Raw genomic sequence first — 21,345 nt, forward strand, 5'->3', positions numbered from 1 at the left:
ATTGTTGGGATCGGAACGTGGAGCAGATCTCCACCGCCCATTTTATCTCATGTGATTTAATAGCTGAAATTTTTACTTAATGAAACGGCGAAGTTCTGAAGAAGTCAATCTAAGCCTTTTGTTTCGTCAAGAAATCTTGATCGTGGATAACAACAAAAACACATTTCCCCATTATATCATAACAGAAGCGAGGCTCTGGAATCATCTCAGTAAACAATAAGAACAGATTTTTCGTCCCCTCTGGACGTTATTTTCTCTATCCATACAAAGCCCAGGTTTTCTTTTTCTCACTTACCGTTGCAGTTGAAGCCACCAAAAGCTGGACTTTGCTCCTTTGTACCTCCACTGCATTTATTTTTTTTTTTGGGGGGGGGGAATCTGGGTCCAGATTTATTCTTTTAATTTTTTTTATATTTATTAAAATAAGAATTTAATAAATCTAATCACCAATATGAATAGTACAAGTTCGATATAGATGATCTGAATTTGTAAAAAATTTAATAAATTTAATCATTAGTCTAGGCAGTTCAAGTTTAATATGGATTATTTATTAAAAAATTAATAAATTTCCTTACAAGTTTGAACAATTTATATTTAATATAGATGATTCAAATTTAATATTAAAAATTTATAAAAAATTTAAATATTAAATTTACATTGTCCAACTGAATAGTAAATTTATAAAAATTCAATATTAAATTTACCAAAACTATGTTCTTTCATTAAGTAAAAATTTCAACTGTTGGATCACATAACATAAAATGAATGGTATGCACCAGGAGACGTTTGATCCCAAAATTGTTAGTCTTTGGTTCGAGAGGAGGGAAAGGAAGAAGTTTGATGTCATCTTGTTTGATTCAGGAGATAAGGGAAAGAAAAATAATTATATATAGATAATTTTATTCTCATGTTTTTACTATTGAGATACTAGAAAAATGTATCTACATTTTTTAATTTTATTAAAAGGACATATTGATCAGGGTATTATAAATGTTACCCCTCCCCTTCTCTCTAATTTTTTAAATCAAACTAGGGGAGGAGGCAAAATCTCTCCCCTCTCGTCCAACTAAACATCCTCTAAATTCTTACATTCATTATTGATAACAAGTACTTCCTTTCCTTCTAAATATAAAAAAAAAATATGACTAACTTATGCGTACAATTCAATAAAATTGGTTAAGTATAATAATTATATATAAAAATTTAAAAATTGAATTAAATTATTTCTATAATTAATGAAACAAATGTGTTTAGTGAAAATAAACATCAAATTTGTAACGGATAATTTTAGAAAAATGTAATAAATGTTGTTTAAAATATATAATTTTATTTATAAATAAAAACAAAAAAACATGATAATGTCTTTTATATTCAAAGTGAAGAGTAACTTGGTCGCTCTATACAGCACTTCAATGTGCACGTGGTGGATAAAGTATCGTTTTCATACAAATAAAAATCAAATTTAAATCATCTGAAATTATTATTGGTAAGTTTTTGTGCAATTTTTTATAAGAAAGAGATAGAATGTTTTATATTTTATAAAAATAATAAAAAAGTGAAAATATTAAAAGAAAAATTTATCTACATTCACCAATCCTAACTTCAAAGAATTTAAATCCTATAAAAATCTACCAATTCAGATATAAATGGCACGTTAATTATATTAGGGCTTCTGTTTGACTCTTCATATATACATAGATATATATATATTAGTAGTTTAAATAATTGAACTGTCGATAAAGGGATCTAGTTTCAGTGCTTACAAGTGATAAGCACGGATGATCTAGACCATCCACATTTAATATAATTTATTTTTATGTTTTTAATAAATTATTATTTTATATCGGCATAATAGTCATGAAAAATAGAGTCCCCCAAAATGATGGATAAGATTTTCAAATATTTTAGAATATGGCCCATTTACAAAATCAGTTAGATGTGATTTTCTCTTTTTATCCACGGAACAAATATATAAAATACACAACAATAACTTCTGCATATGAACTAGGCCTGGAATATATTTTGTGTAACTGAATAATTTTAATGTTTAACTAAATTCTTTAAAATTCAGCTAAATAAATCGATTCCTTACATACACAACCATCTTATTTCTCCCCATTTGACAATCATTCATTTCCTTGCTTGCCCTATAAGGATCACTATTAAATATTTCTCAATAACATTATCCAATACTTGCATGACTGATCATCAGATTTTGAGTTCTGAAAGTTGAACAATAGGTCTAAATGTATTATCTATCATTCATTATCTTCATATTTCTTAATAATATCTTCACTAAATAGTTGTTCATTGGTTCATAATCTATGATTTGTTACCACTAATTATAAAACTTTGTTTGAATTATTACTATAAAATATAGGTTATTTTCTCATTGTTCATGATTTTTTATTTTGTTAGTTTATGTATTTGATTCTTCGTGATAAATTAAGAGTCTAAATTTTTTTGTGGATTGTGTTTAATCTATTTTGAAAAAATAATTATGTGTTTTTTATGTATTGATCTGTGATATTACATTATTGGTATATGACTATATATCAATGATCAATAAGTTTATGTCTGATTATTTGATTATGTTGATCTATGATATTTTAATAGTATATCACTGGTATATAGGCTATATCAGTGAAAACTTACCAACACATTTTATTTTATAGATATGAGGGTGTTTAACCTCTTCATTTCTTATGATAGAAACTGAGATTTGAATAAACGTTATGTGGATGGTTCATACCTAGAAGTGTTTGTGGAAGATTTTTATTTCATACATTCACTAATGATAAGGCTTGTCGCTTGCCTATGATCACTACATATGACATCAATGGCACAAGTATGGTCCCTAACGTATTGTCTAATGACCTAAACCTGAATAGAAGAAACCGTTAAGGACCACGCATGACACATACCATTTACAGCCATTAACATTGCAAGTAACAACAAGCCCCTATGACCATTTGATTTGAGAGTTTTTTAATTCAAAATTCCTCTTCATAGCTAAGAGTTGCAAAACTTTTTGAACATCCAATTTGTTTAAGAATATATCTCCCTCCTTAATATCATCCATTTGCAAAAGCTCACCAACTCCATTACAATGCTTATTATTAGTAAATGTAGAAGAAAATGAAGTTAAGGAACTAGCTCCTTCATGATAAGGTTCAAACACTTCTTACATGGACAAAGATCCATGGGCAATAGAGACAATCGATAGAATGTTAAAGAGATTAAAATTTTTGAATGAAGTAAAATATTATATCAAATTATTGTCATTCTTGACTTTAAAATGTTATATGTTGAAACTTCAATATCAAAAGAAATCATCAATTTGACTTCATAACTTGCATTCAACTGTAATTTCTCATAAACAATTTTTATTACATTAAGATATAAAGTTGTATCTTCCACAAGCAGTTGAAAGTATGGGAACCATCCACATAACAGTTGTTCGGATCCTATTTTTTATCATAAAAAATGACAAGATTAAGCATCCTCATATGTACAAAATAAAAGGTGTTGGTAAGTTTTCACTAATATGATGTGTATATCAGCCATATACTATTATACTATCATAGATCAATATAACTAGACAATCATATAAACTTATTTATCATTGATATACAATCATATATCAATGATATAATATCGCGTATTAGTAACACAAAAAACACATAATGATTTGTCCAAAACGGATCAAATACAATTCACAAAAATTCTAGACTCTTAACTTATCATAAAGAATCAAATACCTAAACTAATAAAATAAAAAATATGAGCAATTTAAGTCTTCTTTCATCTGGTTTGTTCCCTTGCATTTAGGGTCTTCAAGCATTTGCAAAAATTAGAGCATTATAATTTTAAAATGGCTATTTGATCAATTAAATTTCAGATAAATATTAAAAGGCCATTATTCAGACTTAAGAAAGCTTGGGTTATTATTATTATTATTATTATTTTGTCTTATGATATGGGCTAAATTTGCCAAAGCCCTATTTCAATTGATATAGAATTATAAAAGAAAAGATAATCTTACAATTGAATTCTGGATAAAAATATTTTTGTGCAAAAATTAGAGGTTAAAAATTTTAAATTAAAATTGTTAAAATCAGTGGTGAATGATCAATCTCACGACATAAATGCGCACCAAGCTCAGCCTGACTATTATATATTTGCTGCGTCTCCAAATCCACACAAACCCTTCACAGATATCTCAAGTTCCAACACACACAGTCTCATCTCTCAGTCAAACACTGACACAATGAATGATCCTTGTTTGGCAGGAACAGAAAGCTCAGGAGCTAACACAAAGATGATGCCTCTCCAGCTGGTGCCTCTCGGAGAACTCTCTAAAACAGAAAGCCCAGATTATCAAAATATGATGAGCTTCCCCATCTCACAGCTCGCTGGAGACTCTGAACAACACTTGCTTCAAATCATCACTAGCTTTGCCCAGACACTGTCGCTGAGAAAAATGCGCTTGCTGGGTAATGACCTTTTTCATCATCTTTTCGATCGCTTATTAAATTATGTTGTATCACGCAGAACATACTACTTCACAACACCTCGAACGTACTGCATTTCAACAAATCCTAATTGTGTGATGTTAATTACTGATCGAGCAGGCTACCCCACAAATCTTGAGTTTGACTACGAAGCATTGGCACCTTTGCTTCATTTTCATATAAACAATGTTGGTGATCCATTTCTGGGAAGCTGCTTCACTCTGAATTCAGCAGCTTTTGAAGTTTCTGTTGTCAACTGGTTCGCTAGCTTGTGGGAGATTGACAAGAACCAGTACTGGGGATACGTCACTACCGGTGGAACTGAAGGCAATCTTCATGGGATTTTAGTAGGGTATGTTGAAATTTGGAGCGATGGAACCTCCAAATAATTGGTGTGGTCTTGGACAAGGCTTTTTATTGCAAACTCTCTCAACAATTTACACACACTCTTTTGACTTTTTCAACTCTCACACTCTTTCACTCATTCAGGTGACAGGCGACACACTCATACACTATCACACACTCCTTTTCTCTCTCACGTAAGCACAAACTTCACTCAACTCTCTCACTTTTCTTCACTTGCACTTCTGGCTTCTTCTTCTCTTCACTTGCTCACTTTCTGCTCGCACACATGTATTTGTAGGTGAGGAACGGCGGTGAAATGGGATCTAGATTTATTTCACCGCTTTTCACTATTAAAATATTAGTCTTCTGGGTTTTTCTTTCTTTACCGCCTTCAATATGCTTAAGAAAAGATTTGTTTAGAAAATAATAGAAGGATCTAGAGAGAGAAAGGACGAAAATTCTGGGGGGGAGAGAGAGTCTGTGCAAGTTTAATAGGGTAATGACTAATGAGTTAGCTCTGATGCATGTTTTTAGTCATCATTTGATTATTTAACATCATATGTATATATAGGAGGGAACAATTGCCAGATGGGATTCTATATGCCTCAGAAGAATGTCATTATTCACTGTTCAAAATAGCAAGAATGTGCAGAATGCAATGTGTGAAGGTTGCAACTCTGAGATCCGGTGAGATTGATTGTTCAGATCTCAAGGCTTCACTTCTTGCTCACAAGGACAGGCCTGCCATCATCAACCTAAATATAGGTCCCTTTAATTTGCTCTTCTCTTTCTTTCTCATGCACACACCTAATAATTAATTATTAAAGAGACATGTTATCAGTTGATCTGTTACAGTATGTTTTATTTATTATAGCAATTTGGTCAATCTCTTAAATGTTATTTGATAGCTTCTTCTGCAGTCATAGCCTCAAGAAGAGTTTTTCACGGGCGGGGCGCGCATCCGCACATACACACATATTTTGGAATGACTTACGAACTGATTCAAAGGATGATTTTCTCTTTTAAGGAACAACTATGAAGGGAGCTATTGATGATATTGATCTTGTGGTGCAAACACTTGAAGAATGTGGATTTACTCGTGATCGGTTCTATATCCATTGCGATGGAGCTCTATTTGGACTAATGCTTCCTTTCATTAAACAAGTGAGTCACATTTCAATCACAGCATTAACTCTAATTAGTTACTGTCTTGAGATTCCAAGTAATTAAATTCCTAGTCCGGTTTTGGGATCCAAAAACGGCTGGATCAAAGTTTAAAAAAAGGAAATAGACCCCGTAAGCTTTCTCACTTTTTGTCAATTCCTATCATAAACATTAATTTTCAAATTTGGAAGTGATACTAATGTATTTAAAGACAAAACGAAGCCTAACTAGTGATCAAATCTATCTAAAATCCTTTTTGTGTTTGCGAAATATTTCCTAACTAGAGATGATGATGGGTCTACAGGCACCGAGGTTGAGTTTCGAGAAACCCATAGGAAGCATAGCAATTTCGGGGCACAAGTTTCTAGGATGTCCAGTGCCTTGTGGGGTTATAATAACTCGTTTGGAATACATCAAAGGCAACATGTCTAGTGATGTTGAGATCACAGCCTCAAGGGACGCCACAATCACAGGAAGCCGGAGCGGCCACGCTGCGATCTTCCTCTGGTACGCTCTCAAGAAGAAAGGCTTGTTGGGCCTCAAGGAGGAAGTCGACAAGTGCATGAGAAATGCAGATTACTTGCTAGACAAGCTACAAAAGGCAGGAATCAGTGCAATGAAGAATGAGTTTAGCAATATCGTGGTGTTTGAGAAGCCTCAAGATGAAGAATTTGCTCGCAGATGGAGTCTGGCTTGCAAAGGAAGCATGGCACATGTTGTGGCGATGCAGCACGTGACGCTTGAAATGTTGGACTCCTTTGTGAGTGAGTTTGTCCAAAAGCGATCCTTTAAGCTCTAAAATATAATGGACAAGAGGATCGTCTACTATCTCTAGGCATTGCAGATGAAGTCGGTGGTGGCAACTCTGCCGGTAAATTGCACAGCTTTTGAAAGCTGTGACAACTATAATAACCTTGGGTAATGCGTCGTTCTTGAATGAAAAAACAGTTTGTGAGATGAGAAAACTATTGCCTTGGATAATATGTTGCGGTTGAATGTAAATTACAGTATTTACTGTTTTTTTTACTCTTAACTTTTTAGGTATTTTATGTAAAATCAAATCGAACTGGTCAGTTGAACTAATGAACCAGCGAACTGAACTGATCATGTGTTTGGTCTAATTTTATTATTTTATTTTATTTAAGTTAACTCAGGTCAACCAGACTGACTCAGAATTAACTTGCACAACCCCAAGGGTTAAGTGGGTTACATGTTTTTATGTTAGAATACATTAAAATTTTGAGAAAAAAGTTGAAGGAAGAGCAAAAAGAAGAGGAAGAAGAGAAGGAATATAAAAAATGAAAAAAAAAATACTTACCGTGAAAGACCGCTTTGAAAAATTTATGATAAGAGATGAAGAAGTTTAGAGCAAAAAGCACGAAAGAGAAAAGTGAAGATTTGGGAGCAGCTGGACAAAGCTGGTCGAGAGAAAGAGGGGAAATAGAGAATTTTGCAAGGAGAATAGGAAGAAACGAGAGTCAGAGTTTGAGATTGAAAATACAAAACGATAAAAAAAAAAAAAATTGATGATGAATTGGTGGCTCTGACATAACGTGTTCAAGAGGAGTATTTCTTTACTTTTTACACACTTTTTCAATTAAAAAATAAATGTGCATTGTTCTCTATGCTTGCTCGTGATTTATCTCCTTTTGCTTAGTTTTTAACATGGCAACCAATAAAATATTCTACATATTCTCAAAAGAAAATATTTATCTTGCATATTCTCTTATTACTTTATAATAATCAAAGTACTTATAATACATAAGCACACTGTCGATTTATTGTTTTTTTTCCATATTGTTTATTATGTCATTTTTAATTTTTATACTATTCTAATTTTTTATATTAATAATGATAATGACAATATAGGAGGAAGAAGTTAATTAGGTAAATAGACATGATTAAATAATTAAGAGGAAGAAGAAGTTAAAACAATTTTGATGAATGTTGTACTTGTATGAGATATTAAATATTAGATAATATGTTTTTATTTAAATTATATTATTTTATTATGACTGGTCTAACTTTAATTTAATCTCAGGTTGACCCCAATTGAACCTTAATTTCTGACTCTTGACATTAGTCGGTTTAATAACTAGTCCAATTTTTAATACCTTACTTTTAGGTAATAATTTTGTTGTTGTTATTATAGTTTTTAAATGTTTTTCAAATGAAAATTGTCTTCTAAGATCTAGTTGCTTTATGTAGCTTGTCATCATATGATTGACTACATTATCTTTTTTATGTTTAATTGAAGAACAAGTGACAACTATAGATATATATATATATATATATATATTGCCATTATGAACTTAAAATATGATAAATTGAATATTCTACATTATTTATGCAGCGTTGAATAATGTGTTTTGTGTTACGCTCCCTTCTTTTTATTATATAAGAATATATATACACAATCCTCCAAATATAAAATAAAAAAAATAACAGTTAAGTCCCAAAACTTTCAATTAATAATAGCTAAGTCCTCAAAAAAATTTAAAAAAGATGAGTTAAAATTATTGATTTAAATAATTGCAATATTTAAGTATCAAATATAACTTTTAAATTGCAATAAAAATTTCAATTTGTAATTGTTTGAATTAATATTTATAACTCATATTTTCTAAAAATTTCATCAAAAACTAATTATCATTAATTGAAGGTCTTGCGACCTAATTGCTATTCTCCATTTAAAATATATCAATAGATAAACTATATTTATTGGCTTTTCATCGAATTAAAATTTTTTTAGGTAGCATTTGAATTTAAAATACCATGAAATCTATATATTTGAATAAAAAAATTAAAGAATTAAATGTTACTTATAATTCTATCGACAACTTTGTGCCTTCTCGCTTGTATAACCTCCTTTATTATATTTATGATCATATCTCTATTTATCCTCATAAGAGATGGGCAATGGTGTGGATAAGGGAATAGAAGGATCAGATTTAACTTCTTCTTCTCTCTTCTTTAACTTCTCATCTATCAAGATATCATCAACCCAATCATAACCCCTCGAGACATTATGTGGAGGCATTCATTTCTTCAAGCAATTTCTTGCCTTTTGCTTTTTTCTCCGATTAATTAATAAGGAATTAACAAATTAATACAATTAATTGAATTAAATTTCAATAAATTAAAAATTGACTAACCATAGCTTTTTCAAAAGTTCAAATCCTGTAGAATTCCTACCAAGTTTGTTCATCCAAAAACTAATATGTCTTATAAGAATTAGGACAAGGCTAACCCTTTTTCAACTCAACATGGAAAAATTTCCTTAAAGGCCAGTCTTAAAACTTCATAGGTGAGCTGCAATTAATAATAGTCAGTATTTTACATGTAATAATTATAAATATTTATAACTTTACAATAATATACTTGAATGCTTTTCCAGTAGTCCTATTCAAGGCCAATTCTCTCACTTGGATACTCCATCTACCCCTCCTTACTGACTGGCTCTAATTAGAATCACAATCATGGCTTTGAGCAACCTCTACAGTCAGCTAGCTCTGAGTAACCTCTACAATAGGCTGGCGAAAAGTAACCTCTATAGTTGGCTGACTCTAATTGGGCTGGCTTTGAATACCATTAGTAAGTCTACTTTGATTCTTCTCCATGTTCCTAAAAATAAACGTAAAGAATTATAAATATATAAAACATAATTCAAACAATACAAAAATAAATAAAATACAAAGAATTATAAATAAAACAAAACCCAAACAATACAAAAATAAATAAACTACAAGCAATTGTAAATAAAACATAATTCAAAATTAGAAAAGTAACATTAATTTCACAATTAAATTCATATAAGGATATTCTCCTATATCCCTTCATGGTGATTACTTCTTGTGACATGTTCGTCATCTATCTAATCTATATTCAAATTAGATAGTCCTAACGAGAAGGTAGGAGTTTTAGAAATGTTAAAGTCTATTTTATTCTTGTCATCACTATCAATTTTTTTTCTTTGAGAGCTACTGACTAACTTTTATTTGCTGGATCAATGACATAGAAAACTATTTTGCTTGGTCTTTATAATAAATGGCTCCTCCTCATAAGTTAGTCTTTCAAGATTAACCAATGTAAATTTTAACTTATCCTTTTGAATACCATTGATGTCAATCCACTTGCATTTGAAAACAGGCACTCTAAATTTTGTATAATCAACCTTTTAAATCTTTTCAATAATATCAAAATAAGGCATGGATGCCAATTTTGTATTTTTATCTTTCTTACTTGAGAAGTGTTAAACTTCAATTACTATAGTAACTCCATTATTTTACACAGTATTCTTCTCATCAAAAGACTTTGTATAAAAGGAATACTTATTAATATCGTATGCACTTCAGTATATGACATCCAAGTTCTAATCCTCTGCTAGCCATTTAATTGTATCAAAAATATTATCTTCATTTAAGACTTTTTGTTCAAAACAATCTACGAAAATTCTATTGTGCTCTTTTAATAACCTTTGTTTAGTCATTCTCAACTGATTGTATTTTACCCTTAGAAGTTCTTTATGTGTATCCATGTAACTTTGAACTTTGTTAATGTTACTCAAGATATATAAATGTACTTCTTACACTTCATCATGATTCATGCTCTTTATTGATACCTCACATATACCTTAATTTAATTGCCTCCTCTCCTAATAAAATTTAAGAAACCTAATTGGTTATGTTTTTGACAAGTAATTAAAATAAAATTTCATAGCTTTTTTGACAACATATTTTTGAATGATAGATGCTTCAGGGCAGTAACGATTCTTCATATACCTTTTCAATATTTTTATGTATCTCTCAACCGGGTATATCCATTGTAAGTAGACATGACCACACATTTTTACCTTCCTCACCATATAAACTATTAAGTGTATCATAATGTCAAATAATGAAAGAGGAGGTGTATCTCAAGTTGATATAAGATAATAAAAACTTCCTATTCCAACTCATCTAAGTTAAGGGTATAATAACTTTATTGCATGTTATATTGAAAAAGAAGCAAAGTTTAGTTATTGTGTGCTTTAAATCTTCTTCTAATATATCTCAAATGGCTACTGGTAATAATTGTTGCATTAAGACATAACAATCATGAGACTTTAAGCCTATCAGTTTCAACTCTTTTATCAACACAAGCTTATTAATATTTGAATAATTCCTTGATAGAACTTTTATCTTATGGAAACACTCACAAAAAGTTGTTTTATCCACCTTGGACAATTTATGAAAGGTTGGGGGACAGTAAGTCCCCTTACCTTCTAATCTCAAATATAAGTCCTTTCATATTCCCACTTTTTTTAAATTTAATCTTACATTCACACCATTCTTGGTCTTGCCTGACATGTTCATAAGCATTCCAATAATACTATTACACATTTTTTTCATATGGATAATATCAATACAATGATTTACTTCAAGATAGTGTCAATATAAAAGATCAAAGAAGATAGACCATTTTTCCATATATTTTTGGCACTTGTATTCTTCCGAGTCTTATCAAAGATAACATTGATGTCTTTCACTAATTCATACACTTACTCCTCGGTCAAAGCATCCGGAGCATGAAGGTGCTCTTAGTAGCCATGAAAAACTTTTTTAAATTTATGGTAAGGGTGATCTCATAAAAAATCTCTGATGGTCAAGGTAAACTATCTTTCTTTCATGTTGAAAGTTGATGGTACCATGTACCTTTTTTACAAATTGAACATACTTTGTGACCCTTGACACTGTACTCAGATAAATTTTCATATGCAAGAAAGTTGTTTATAGTGTAAAAGATCATAGTACATAATTTAAAATTTTCTTTTGATTTACGTCAAACATATCCACACTTACTCCTATAGCTCTTTCAAGTCTTCAATCAAATGTCTTAAGTAAATATCAATTTTTTTTCCAATTGTCTTGGTCCCAAAATCAACATAGATAGCATCATATACTTCTATTTCATGCGCAGCTAAGATGATAGGTTATAAATCACTAAAAGAACAGGTCATGAGCTACATGTATTGCTAATTAAAAATAAATTAAAATAAAACTAATATATATAAGTTAAAAATAAAGTAAAATAAAATTAATATATATACTACTAATTAACAAAAATTAAAAATAAAGCTAAAATTAAACAATAATTAATATATAATTTAAAAATTTAAAAATAAAAGAACAGAAGAGGAGGAGGAGGAGGAGGAGGGAAAAGGGGAAGAGGAGGAGGGGGAAGATTGGGGAAGGGGGCAAGGTTGAGATGGAGAGGAGAGGGGATACTGAGGAAGTAGGGGAGGAGAGGCAGGACATTGAGAGGGAGGTTGGTGAGGAGGCACTAAACTGAAGAGAGGAGGGAAGACGAAGACGAAGTGAAAAGGTACTTTTTTTAAAAAAATTTTGAAAGCTTTCAACATTGGGTGAGCTAGCACCTGAGGTTAAAAGTAGTTTATTTTATTTTTATTTTTTTAATTTTAAACTCTTTCAACATTTGTTGCCTATACGCTTGATGTTGAAAGAGAATCAAGTGAGCTGGCACCCAGTGTTGAAAGTTGTATTATTTTTTTTTATTTTATAACACTTTCAACATTGGGTGAATGGGCACACAATGCTGAAAGCATTTTCTACAGAGGATAAAGTGGCATTTGCTGTTGAAAGTCCTACATAGGCAGGAAATATTGCAAAAATGTTACCAATTCTACTTTCTACATCATTTGCCTTTAAATTGATATAAAAAGTCCATTGTAAAAGATAAATTTTATACTAGTGTATCCATAAATTTCACATTCAGTTATGTAGCCAATTTCTCAAAAATTTCATGGCAAAAAAAAAAACGCTATATCTTTTGAAAGATTCTTCATGGCCATGAAAAGCTAATCTATGTTAGAAGGTGAATACAATAATTTGACGCAACCAAACATATTTTTTTAATATAAGTCATGAATTTGTTCAGAGTGCTTTGACAATTATTGCAACTTGAATATGTTAGTTTTGATACATTAAATCTTGACACTTCTTCCAATTAATATTATGTATATTATTAGAATCTCCAACATGAAAGATAAGAGTCTTTCTTTCTTATTTCAATTTGTAAATCTTCCCTTACAAATGAATCATCGTTGAATTGTTTTTCAAGATCAGGCCTAAAAATGTAATAACATGAGTAAAATGCTACATCTTTTTCTATGTTACCAATTGCCAAATTCTTGAAACCAAGAGGAAGAAAAACTTATAGAATTCATAATTTTTCCTTTTGGAGAAGAGTTATGTTGAATAGCCCGATAAGCTTTTCAATTTTTGTTAAATATGTTAATTTTTTTTAAATGTTTGGGCGAGATACTAAAATTTTAGTTCATGACAAATCTTTCAAATTAATGACATTTTTTGCTGTCAAATCTTTGAAATTAATGACAATTTTTTATTGTCAAATATCTGAATCACACAAGGTTTTGATTGGGGATAGCTCTGCTGAGTTAATGACAATTTTTTCTTTAAAAATCTTTCCATTTTCAATTATACTGTATAACTAAGAATATTTATATGGCACAAACATTACCAAGGAGTAATATTATTTTTGTAATATAAAAGCAAGCAAGTAAGAATGGCTGTAGCAATATAATTGAGTAATCTTGTTTGGAAGAAGTATAAAATAGAATCATTATTATAGAAGGGCATGGCTGTAACATTGTCCTTTGGGAGAATCTCAATGGGGCCCTAAAAATAAATTTAATAGCATGCAGGATTTAAATTATTTTAAAATGCTTCTACAAGCTCAGGCGCCCAAATTACAATTAATTTTGTTAGTCCAATTACTAAAACACACTCACCTTTTATTTAAAAAAAATTATCATGCCATCAGTTGCCAAAGTCACCACGCCAAAGCGGTAGTCAATGCACGATCAAATGTGCCATAGGTCCAAGGGTAAATTTAAACTTTTGATCCCTTGATTCTCCAAAATGAAAGAAACCATCGAGCTAACAAGCATTTTAATAAGTATATTGCAAAATTATATATATAATTATGACTTTTGTTTTCAAGCATTTTTACCTATTGTTGCATATCATGGATATCTTGTTGCGTATATATGAACATTTACTTGTACATACATACATACGTACATACATACATACATACATACATACATACATACATACATATATATATATAATTATGACTTTTGTTTCCAAGTATTTCTACCTATTGTTGCATACCTTGAATATCTTGTCGTATTTATATGAACATTCACTTGTACATATTCAAATATCACTTGTTTATATATAAAAAATTGTCAATTTTTTAAAACCCAATTTATTCTATTTTTTACAACTTATTTCTTCAATGTTAGTTGTTTAATGTAACTAGTCATTATATTATGGACAATGTTATATTATTTATGCTTAATTGAAGAAAATGAAGTTGACGTCAACTAGTTGAATAATTTTTTTGTCATCACGAACTTAAAATATGACATAGCAATGAGTATATATGAATCATGAACAATGTAATCTTGCATTAGGCTCCATTCTTTTCATTATTCTATTATTATTTCTACATTTTCTCTCTATTTAAATTACTATGTGAATTTAAATTTTAAATTTCTCACATCAAGTTGGGTTCAAATTTTAAATTTTTCTCAAATAAATAATACACTTTTAATTAAAAATTTGATCAAATTAGTTTATTGGAGCTTTTGTTGATATAACTCATATTATAAGACTAAATAAAGTAAATAGCTCAATATTTATTATATTTTGCATTGTAGCCTGTTTGTTATATTTATCAATGATATATTATTATATATCAATAATAAACAATTTGTATATCAATGTGAACTGACTATACTTTTAAATTTTTAAAAATTTGGTCCATATTTTTTGGATATAATTTTTTTTTTTAGGTTAGTGGACCAATAGTTTATTACATGAAAAAATATAGTTGCTACTAAAACAATCGCTGGAGTGAAGAAGGCGTTCATTGGAATAGATCATACAAGTGGAGGTAGATTCATGATTGAAAAGGAAAAAATAGGCAAAGAAAAATAGTTTGAAAGGGTGACCATGGTCATAAATGAAGAGGACCTGATATCAACGACAACGAACTCCCTCTATTTTTTATTATTAAAAAAATATTATTTTTAATTCATATTTTTATAAATAAAATAATTTATTTCAATAAAACATTTATTACACATTTTTTAAATTACTCCTCATAATTTACATTAATTAAAAAATAATTAATATATATTTATGTTAATTAATACAGAATATTTTAATTTATTGTTTATTTTTAAATATAATTATTATAATTAATTATTTTTTTAAAAACTGTGTAATGCAGTTATATATATATATAAATGGAGAAAGTATAATGCAAAAGGCCCAGATAAGAGGCCCGACAGCAATGGACAAATTTAAAGTTGCAGAGGCCCGACAGCCTCAAGTGTTTTGATGTTGGGACATTGGTCCGAAGGCTTACAATGTTGAAGAGATGAGCCCATCACAGTGTAAAGTCACGGAATGGCCTTCCTACTTTATTTTAGGATGGAGCCGCAACAGCCGATCACTGGGACATTGTATAATCAATCATTAGGGTAAGGCGATTAATATGTGTTCGGGAGACCAGCCGGTGACATGGCATTGCATCATGCCTTCGCTTCCTACCATGTTTGTCAGAGCCTCTTGCTTAGCTACCTTGGAAGTTGGGATTGAGATTCAGATTTCAGACTGGGGTGTGGGACCCCATGAAGCTTGTTGTTACTTTTCTCATGTGTAACTTGTCCGTGTGTTTGGTTTCCACTTTATCCGCAAAAAACAATTTAATAAAAATTAATTGACATAATTAAATTTATATTTAGATATATTTTTTAAAAATTAGTTTGATAAATTAAAATTTGATTGGATTAATAAAAATTTATAATTTTAAAATGTATTTTTAAATATATAATAATAAAAAATAATATTGATTTATGATAATTGATAATTTTTATTATATAAATATAATGTATTAGAAGTGTTTAAAAAATATGAAAAAATTTAAAATAACATAAAATTTAATTTTTTTAAATAATAAGAATAAAAATATATAGTTTACTATTAGAAAAAAATTAAAACATAATAAGGGTATCAGCCATTTATAAAAGTAGATATAACCTAAGTCCTACTTATAATTTCAAATTCATAAAAAAGTTGAGATGCCAAATTCACATTTTAACTACATTTAACCCACTTTTAAAAAGTTATTTTTTTTACATAAAAAACACCCAAACAACGTGTAACATCTGAAATATTAAAAAGTATATCTAAAATGCTAAACGTTAGAAATGCAAACACGCCCTTATTTGTAATGACAAAACACACACACACACATCTTGAGTAACAACAACAAAAATAAATAGATTTATAAAAAATATATATATACTTAATCTTATATACTTAAAATACTTATTTTTAATTAAATCAAGACATATGTATCTATTATAAATTTTTTATTTTATAATAAATTATGATTATTATTAATATATTAAAATTTATATATTTTAATTTAATTAAATGAAAGTATATTAAATATATAAAAATAAATATATAAGTCTGCCTCGTACGTAAATTCACCTTACATACATTCATTCTCAACACAAGGAATTTCATCGATCAGCGATTTAGACATGATTGTGGAAAAAGAAAGGAAATTCAAAAAGTTGACAAGCTAATAATATAAATAGCATGTCCTCAGAAAAAGACAAATCCAGCCTTATTCGTTTTGTGAAATCATTCGATTCGGATCTGGGTGGGGCACTCCACCGCCGTGTCCTCTTTTGGATCTTGCCCTCTGTTTTCATGACTCTGCCCATTTCCACCTTCTCTGTTCTTTCCCCACAGCACACTGTAAAGTCCGACCACCAACAAAATAGTTCCACCAATACTGCCATCACAGAGGCAACTTGAATGACATACAAATCCGACCCAAAAACAACATCATCATTAAAAAATAGGAAGAATATCAATAATGGACCTTGAACTTCACTAATTAATTAATAATATTTACTTGTTCAAAATATATTGTTAATTTGTGCATGTATAAGTAAACTTGAGTTATCATGAGAAGTTTTACATTGATTAAAATTAACTTTGATAATTAATATAAATAAAAAAAAAGAGTGGAAGTCCAAATATACAAGCATACGTATTGTGTAAGAAGGGGATCAGAGAAGTGGGCGCAACAAGACAAAATAAAATTATGAAGTCTCTAAAAAAGAAAAAAACAACACCATATTTTAACTTGAAATTTAAAAACTCAAATTTACAAGACATTATTCTTTATTTTCTATTAGTAATTAAGTATTTTTTTTTTTTTTACGTGAGACATATTGACTCAGTCCATCCACTGAACATTAATGAAAGTACGAACCTTCCCCAGTGAAGTTGCTCTTTCCAGAGCAGTGTTGAGAAGAAGGCAGTGATTACGAGAGCCAGAGGAATGAACATTGCTGAGAATACTGGGCCTTTCTCCTCTATAGCACACAGTTGAAGCCAAAACAAAACCCCTGTTCCAATCACACCCTTCAAAACCAAAGCAATATATATATTCTTAGCCATCCATTGATAAATATCAAGGTAACAGGCCGTTTTTCGTTCTTTTTCTTAAAAAAATGGATAATTTTATTTAATATAAACGCACGCAGTAAAGCACAGAAAGAAGGTGAATGTCCCATCCAAGCTTCCATGCTGAAGGATCCCTTTCCAGTATCACAGCCAAAACAGCTGTCTGTATACTGCTAAACAAGCACTGTAGAGTTGTCATGCGAACTTTTGCACTGTATTGTTTTACTACAAGTCCCTGAAACATGTAATTTTTCACACATATTTATCAACACAACATTCTATAGTGTACACATAGAAACAACTATATATTGTGGACTCCTTGAGACATGATGGTAAGTATTAAAGCAATGGGACTGATACCATACCTGCAAAACAAGCCATAAAGACAAGGCGGTGGTTCCTGAGAGCAGAAAAACAAGTCCTTTGATTTCATCTCCTTTAGAGTGAGCTGCTGCCATTATTGAATCTGAATTACTATTCTGCGGATTTGATGGATGCGACTTCGTGAAACTTATTGGAGGTCCTTTTACTAAACCAAATATTATTGTCCCTGAAAGGCACAATACAGAACCCAAAATCTTGGCTATGCCATGTATCTGCTTCACGGAAATGCTTTCCACCCTGACATATATAATTAAAATAAGATCACTCTTCTTTTTGCTTTGATAAGAAGATATGTGGCTGTGTTAGAAATAAGTCTCATTTACCTGAATGTGACAGCCAAGATGAAAGTAATGACCGGGACGGTGTTTGTGGAGGCTTGAGTAAATGTTGCAGAGGAATAGTTAAGTCCAAGAATGAAAAGGTTTGAACCCAGTGTTAACCTGAAAGTTTAAGATTTTGTTTGATTGATTTTCAGTGATGAAATCTAATTAAACGACCTTGGAAAAGAAAGATATATATAGCTTCATACCCAACTAAGGTAAGAAGAAAGATTTTGCCCAGTAAGGTGTATGACAAAGGAACAGCCTGATTGCTGCAATGTGAAGAGACAAACAAGGTTATTGAATTAGCTAGGTAAAAGGAGGGCGTTTCAATGGAGGCGCTAAGAACATGATACAAAAATGAAAGGAAGAGCAGGCGAACCGTTCGAAGAGGGCGAAGGGGAACAAGGCAATGGTGGCGAAAGCTTGGCGATAAAAAACAAAGACATAAGGGTTCAATCCCTTGGAAATTGCAGCTTTGGCTAATAGAGTTATGCCTGCAGTAATAAACTGACCGACCAACATTGCAGCATAAGCCCTATATCTTAATACCAGCGAACTAACTGAACTCTTCATATTCCCTTTAGTTTTTCCCTCTCTTTCTGGCTCTGCCGTTGCTTGATCCCCATATAAGCTTCAGACATGAAAATCCTGGCTAGATACAGTACTTGGCTCTTGCTTGTTTGTACCTTTTGTATTTATTGAACACACCAAGAAGATTAACAGGTAATAACGAATACATCAGCGACGACAAGATTTAAACATGAGTTGATTGGAAAAGCCGACACAGCAACTCGACACCTTTTGTGGGCACCAAATATCATGAATATTGTCAGCACTAAAATTGTTGTTACTATTACATGCCAATCAGTGTTCAGATTAATATCAGTCATCAATGTCCCTCTTGATTAATATATCTATATAAAATATTGAATTGTGCTGTTTAAAATCATAATCAATAAAATTCATTCTTGCACCCAAACTTAGATTCCCAGAATGAAAAATATAAGAGGGTTTTCCATAAAAAAATTTAAAAGAATTTTTGGAAAATTTAAAAAAAAAACATGGTTTACAAAAGAGAAAAGAGTTTGATAATCAATTATATGTGGAGAAGGTATCAGTTGGACACAACACAATATCTATTTAATAATAGCTGACCTAAATAAAAGTTGGGTTAAAGGTTACATTTCCTTAAATTACTTTGATGTGGTGTAAAGAAATTCATCAATTAACAAAAATATAGCATTTACAACCTTCCATCGATTTGTGATTAACGGAGTCAAAAGGTATGCTGTGATTTCTTAACACTACACTCCTTTCAAATCCACTTGACATCACCAAATCAATAGTTAGAAGCACAACTCGCACGCCAAGAAAAGGACGACGCAGCATCATCATAGTAAAGTTTAGAACAGAATCATGTGGGGTAAATTAAACTTATCATTAAAACTCTAATCCACCCACTAATATGAGCAAAGAACTCCACGAATAATTTCCGATAATTGAGGTTCAGAGCAATGTGAGGGAAAAGAAAGAAAAGTGTATGAGACATTCAACGTCAAATTCATAGCATCATGGTCCTACACGACTTGGGATGATCAAGATGCCCTTCTAACTTGAGGAGTCCGGAATTAGTGAACAATTATCAAATCGAAAATGAATTTGCAGCAAACAATAGAGTTATATATGTACAGGTGGATACCATACGTAGAGTAGAATATATAACTGACAAAGTTAAATGTGGAGCAAGAAGACAGGGACCCACCAATGTAACCATGCGACATATATATTATAGAGATTAATAATTCACCTACACGGCATAAACTTCCTCTCACACGTTGTTTCTCCTTCAATGTCTCTCTTTTTCTTTCTATTTCCAACGTGGCCTCTTTGTCTCTCTCCACTCAGTTGTTTTTTTGACCTCCCTAGTTCCTTCTTCCTCAATATATATATATATATATATATACATATATATATGTAGAGAGAGAGAGGAGAGAGTGCATCACCGTCTCCAAGGTCAACAAAAGCTATTGATTTCCTCCTATTTTAATAAAAACAGATCTCACGAGAATGAAATATAACATTTAGGAAAATCTCCACCATGAGAGATGGGAAAGGGATTGAAGTCTCTAGTCATATCTGTTAAAGATCCTATTGATTTCCATTCCCAAAATGATAAAAATGACTACATTTTTTTTGTTTGTTTTAGGATTTCAAGAAAATTATTAATCAAAGATTCTTTGAGAGTACAAAGTGATGTCTTCTACTTTATTTATTCAAATAAATTGATGAATTTAAAAGGTAAAGAAGATATCATTTTTAGCTTCTGTACTAAAATGATCAAACAAAATACAGTGCTCACACTTTACACCTATCTAGTGAATCCACTAATCTGCTGATATGATCGTATCATCATAATTTTTCCAATCGCTGCAAAACATAGTATCTTCCAAAGATTTGTTTCATTTATGTTACTTATTTGGGCAGATTATACATGAATATACAATAAAATGAATTCTATTCAAGTGTCTCTGGGAATGATCCTCGGGCATGATGAGATTTAGTTACTTCCTTGGTGCTTATATATGGATAAATGATATATAATGATTCATCTAGCACAGAAAATGTGAATGCACCTCTCAATGTCCAATGAAGAAATGATTGCTGATTGCTATTTCGATATGCACGGTGAACAAAATTGAGGATATAAAGAGGATTCCTTACTAATTAAGTGGCCCTCGGCACGCAGGATGGAAAGAAACAAAGGCGGGATAATTAGAGGAACTCATTCTAGATCATGTGGCCTCTAATCAACTTTTCTTTTAGGGGAAGGTTCCCCGTTTTGGGTCTGTACTTTAATTGTTCTGGCCCATGGATCCATTTTCAGTCCAAACAACTATTTAACTTAACTATATCATATTTAATGGTAAATATCTCTTTAAAATTAAAAAGAAAAAGACTAAATACTATTTTGAAACAATTTACACTTATTTATTTATTTATTGCATTGGTTGGACCTGATTCAATAGTAGACCG

At 30.7% G+C, this 21,345-nt stretch overlaps 2 protein-coding genes across 2 annotated transcripts; one reads left to right on the forward strand and one right to left on the reverse strand.

Moving 5' to 3' along the window:
• Window positions 1-4,612: 4,612 nt before the first annotated feature.
• LOC129292471 (serine decarboxylase-like) lies at window positions 4,613-6,822 on the forward strand. Its single transcript, XM_054930023.1, has 4 exons — window positions 4,613-4,866; window positions 5,431-5,624; window positions 5,887-6,023; window positions 6,328-6,822. The coding sequence occupies exons 1-4, from the start codon at window positions 4,613-4,615 to the stop codon at window positions 6,820-6,822; spliced, it is 1,080 nt and encodes a 359-aa protein (XP_054785998.1).
• Window positions 6,823-16,600: 9,778 nt separating this feature from the next.
• LOC129292134 (WAT1-related protein At1g43650-like) lies at window positions 16,601-19,023 on the reverse strand. Its single transcript, XM_054929658.1, has 7 exons — window positions 18,692-19,023; window positions 18,519-18,581; window positions 18,313-18,429; window positions 17,971-18,226; window positions 17,682-17,840; window positions 17,412-17,563; window positions 16,601-16,925 (listed from the first exon to the last, which is right to left on the reverse strand). The coding sequence occupies exons 1-7, from the start codon at window positions 18,883-18,885 to the stop codon at window positions 16,772-16,774; spliced, it is 1,095 nt and encodes a 364-aa protein (XP_054785633.1). The 5' UTR covers window positions 18,886-19,023; the 3' UTR covers window positions 16,601-16,771.
• Window positions 19,024-21,345: the final 2,322 nt, after the last annotated feature.

The sequence above is a fragment of the Prosopis cineraria genome, unplaced genomic scaffold (genome assembly GCF_029017545.1).
Source record: "Prosopis cineraria cultivar Desert tree isolate PC_DT_omini unplaced genomic scaffold, ASM2901754v1 PC14, whole genome shotgun sequence".
NCBI lineage: Eukaryota > Viridiplantae > Streptophyta > Magnoliopsida > Fabales > Fabaceae > Prosopis > Prosopis cineraria.